The sequence below is a fragment of the Atta cephalotes genome (assembly GCF_000143395.1).
Source record: "Atta cephalotes unplaced genomic scaffold scaffold00003, whole genome shotgun sequence".
Taxonomy (NCBI): domain Eukaryota; kingdom Metazoa; phylum Arthropoda; class Insecta; order Hymenoptera; family Formicidae; genus Atta; species Atta cephalotes.
In genome coordinates, this window is record NW_012130067.1 from 10,210,659 (window position 1) to 10,214,500 (window position 3,842).

The following is a 3,842-nucleotide window of genomic DNA, read 5'->3' on the forward strand; positions in this document are numbered from 1 at the left end:
AAGAGAAGAGAGAGAGAGAGAGAGAGAGGAGGGAGGGAGGAGAAAGGAGGGGAGAGAGAGAGAAAGAGAGAAAGAGTTAATATTTAATATTCTTTACTGTGATCTCAATGATCCCGGGGCCTGCACAATGCACTGTGGGAGGTGTGCCTGATCTAGCGCGTCTCTGATTGGATGGCGAAATATCACAAAGAGCGTGCAAGGTAACATGATTCTCATAAATTCGATAAAGAGTTGGGACTAATTCGAGGAAATTGCAGTCCGCCGCGGTATGCTCAGATACCATGAGATTGTAGGTCTGTGCATAATCAAGAATGACTCTAAGATGTGGTTTGACTAGATCGATAACGGTAGTGGAGTTATAAAGGCATTCCCTGGCCACATAGCCCAGCACTGGCTGATTTCGACTCAAGGGAGGCGGCAAAACTGGCTGTTCGTAAGAACTCAGTCTGCGGAAGATTCTGTAAAGAGGATCAATCGATTCTACGGCATTTGACGAAGATTGAGAGAACTTCTGGTACTGATTCTCGGGATCACGGAATGTCGCGCGCTCCCACTCGCAGACAGCCTTGAGCTGACTCTGCTGTACCGCCCAATAATCAACATATTCTAGCCAGAGAGTCTGAAAGTTAACAATTAGTATTATTATTAGTAGTATTATTATTAATAGTACTATTACATAAAGTTGGATGTGAAAATCTGACATGATTGACTTACTCGATCTCCTTGTATTAGTAGAATTAATCTCTGCGACATGTACTGCGGTGGCAGGGCTGGGAGATAAAGGCCTGGTTCCTGAAGTCGAGGTTCTTCCAACCAAAGACTCAATGTTTTGTAAAACCTAAGTATTTTTCTATAAGATATATCTTCAAGCAAAATATTTCATTTTTTCTTTTCTATGTTTACTTACTTTGCAATACTGAAATAAAATACACGCCGATCATCTGTAATAGGTTTTCCATTGTCTGTGTCCTTTTCTCCTTTCACTTGGAAATATTCTGTTGTTTCATGCAGTCGTTTCTTCAATTTTTTCAAATAGCTTAGATTTATCATCCCCTCAAAAAATTTTTCTCCAACTCCACCTTTGTCCATGGATCTAGAACAATTTAAAATAAAAAATTTAATTCTATATGCTTTATGTACATATACAGGATGAAGAAAAAGTATGGAAAAAAACAGAGGTTTCCATAAAAAATTTTAAAATTAACTTTTAAAGTTCTTTTTGCGTTTAAGATCAAAGGTATCACGGTTTGATGCATTTGTTAAAATTCTTTTGTATAAAACATTTTTTTCTTGAATATCTCGTTTTCGATATTCCATACTTTTTCCTCACTCTGTAGAATTATTACTCTGTTAAAATAATATTAATAATCACCCAGGAATGATAGGAGCTCGCGCAAGGAACAAACTAAAGAAATTTTGCCACAAAAGAGGTAGAATTGGATGGTCCATAGGTGTATCAAGGGCTTGCTGGGACCAGCGATAAATAGCCAGATTGTTCACGCTAAACGGAGTTATCTTTACTGTTACACAAGCTCGCTGAAACAATTTTAATAATTATTATAATTTTATATACTTTGAGTACATTCAATAGTTAGTACACTATTTTAAACCTTGAGTGCAGCGTCTAAAGATAACTTGGATTGCATAGATAATTCTTGTAGGATCTCGCGCCATAGTCCAGTCTTAAGCTCCTTATCATACTGCTCTATCGAAAGAATCTGATAAGCAAGCCATATTGTCTGAACAGTTCCACCAAGAAGACTCGCTGAATTAGAAGATCCTGTTGCCCAGCTTAGAAATGATCCAAACGATCCTGGCGCTCGATTGGATGATATATTCTATAGATTGTATGTTCAATGTAATTGTTATGTAATATAAATATGTTAATGACAATCAAAATTTATAAATATATTAAACTATACATATATAAAAGATATCAAATAAAAGAGAACTTTTTTTCCATAATATAAGAAATTGTACAATATTTAAATTTTACATATATTTTTTTAACTATCAGTATAAATACATGTAATTGAATAATTGATTAATTTAATTAACTTAGGAAAATAAAACAAATAAATCACTTCTTACATATCTCATACCTCATTACTTCCGTCTATAGCAGGCTAACAAAATAAAATATTTCGTTAAAAGTATGAAACAATTTTGATTAAATTATTACAATTGTTTAATTTTTTTATACAAAATGATTGTTTATTTCTAGAATACTATGTATGTATGATATGATAGAATATAACTAGATTGCTAAAACTTACACAAAAGAGATTCTGGAATATATTCTCTATCATCGCCCTAGATTCTAAGTGAAAAAACGCAGCACGGATCACGTTGTCCATCAAGTACATAACATTATGATCTTTATTCCAATCTTGGACGAGTGTCAACACATTGAGCCATAGATGTACAAATCGTTCTGGGCTGTTTAAGCAATATCTGCAATGAATGTAAAAATAATTATTTTAAATATCTATACAATTATTGATCTATTTTTGTCCGTATATTTATACTGTGTATCAATTCTTTTAATATACATAATTATATAATATCATAATTACAGTATCTATAAAAGATTTGATCTTTCTTAATTTTATATTTTCGCTTATTATTTCAAAATACGTTTCACTCATGTCTACCGTTTATAATGATGCAAATGAGATTCGATCATGTTTGCGAACTGCCTGAGAACCGGACCGGGAAATTCCGGAGCGATCAGATTTTTCGCTATCTTCATGTACGTCCGATCAGCATTGATGAGCGGCACGATTAGGCTAACAAATTTGTCGTTCTTCAGCAAAGAATCCGGACAATCAAGAAACAACGGTATTACATGATGTAGACAAATCAGCACTTGTTCATATTTGTAGTAGCACTGTAAGATCTGCAATTGGCTGAAACCCTCGACACAGATCAGTGGCACCGAATGACCCCATAGAGTCATCATCACGGAGACGTAACTGGCAATCGGTTGCCTCTCGCGTATTCCTTTCATCAGAATCTCCAAGAAAGAGTCTGACTCCATGTTAGGCACGCAAGAGAGACTCTCGGTGGGATTCGAAATGGTATATTGACACACAGATTCCGACCGATCCAACTGGTGCAACTTTAGTTTATTCATCATCTCCCATGCCCACAGACTGAATGCTTGCTCACTGTTTTGAGCTCTCACTATTGAAGAAACCTTGAAGAGACAAAATAAAAAACAAATTTTATTTCTTACTCATAAGTATTAATAAACGTGTTTCGTTAATGAAATGGGAATTCTAATATGAATATGCGCGCACGCGTGTGTATGTGTAAAAAAACTTATATTTCAAATAATTAAAGGAACTAGTAATAAAAAAAAATATATTTTTTTTAATTGATAACTTGATTGACTAACTTGTTTCATGCTTTCAGTTAATAGTGAAGCTGTTTGTATTGGAGTATCAGGTACGTATTTCATTGTAAGTTCGACAATCAATAGTGCCACTTGTCGATGCAAGTCAATCGGAAGATAAAGATTGTCATTTCTGTAAGGAAAAGATTAATCATATATTAAACAACAATTTTGGATCAGTAACTTTGCAATTTTCAATAATTTTTTGGAAAATAAAAAAAATACATTTAAAATTAATTATAAAAACATTTTATTAGAACAAGTACTGAAGAAAAAAAGAAGATAAAAGATTTAATTAAAAGATTTAAAATTGCATTTGTATACTAATGCAATTTTTTTCGAAATTTACATTTCCGGAAAACTTAAAAATATTGAAATAATTCACCTGTCAAGGCCCCAATTCAAATGTGAAAGAATCAATCGAGCAAGATGGCTTTCGGATGAA

At 33.6% G+C, this 3,842-nt stretch overlaps 1 protein-coding gene across 1 annotated transcript in view; it reads right to left on the bottom strand.

The window, feature by feature from the left end:
• LOC105625829 (ectopic P granules protein 5 homolog) overlaps positions 1-3,842 on the bottom strand; it is a 25,366-nt gene that overhangs the window by 9,119 nt on the left and 12,405 nt on the right. The window contains exons 9-18 of the mRNA XM_012207141.1: positions 3,783-3,841; positions 3,401-3,530; positions 2,655-3,199; positions 2,277-2,454; positions 2,103-2,126; positions 1,611-1,838; positions 1,373-1,536; positions 908-1,093; positions 715-838; positions 98-619 (exon numbers count right to left, since the gene is read on the bottom strand). Coding sequence (XP_012062531.1) covers positions 98-619; positions 715-838; positions 908-1,093; positions 1,373-1,536; positions 1,611-1,838; positions 2,103-2,126; positions 2,277-2,454; positions 2,655-3,199; positions 3,401-3,530; positions 3,783-3,841 — 2,160 coding nt within the window. The remainder of the gene's footprint in view (positions 1-97; positions 620-714; positions 839-907; positions 1,094-1,372; positions 1,537-1,610; positions 1,839-2,102; positions 2,127-2,276; positions 2,455-2,654; positions 3,200-3,400; positions 3,531-3,782; position 3,842) is intronic.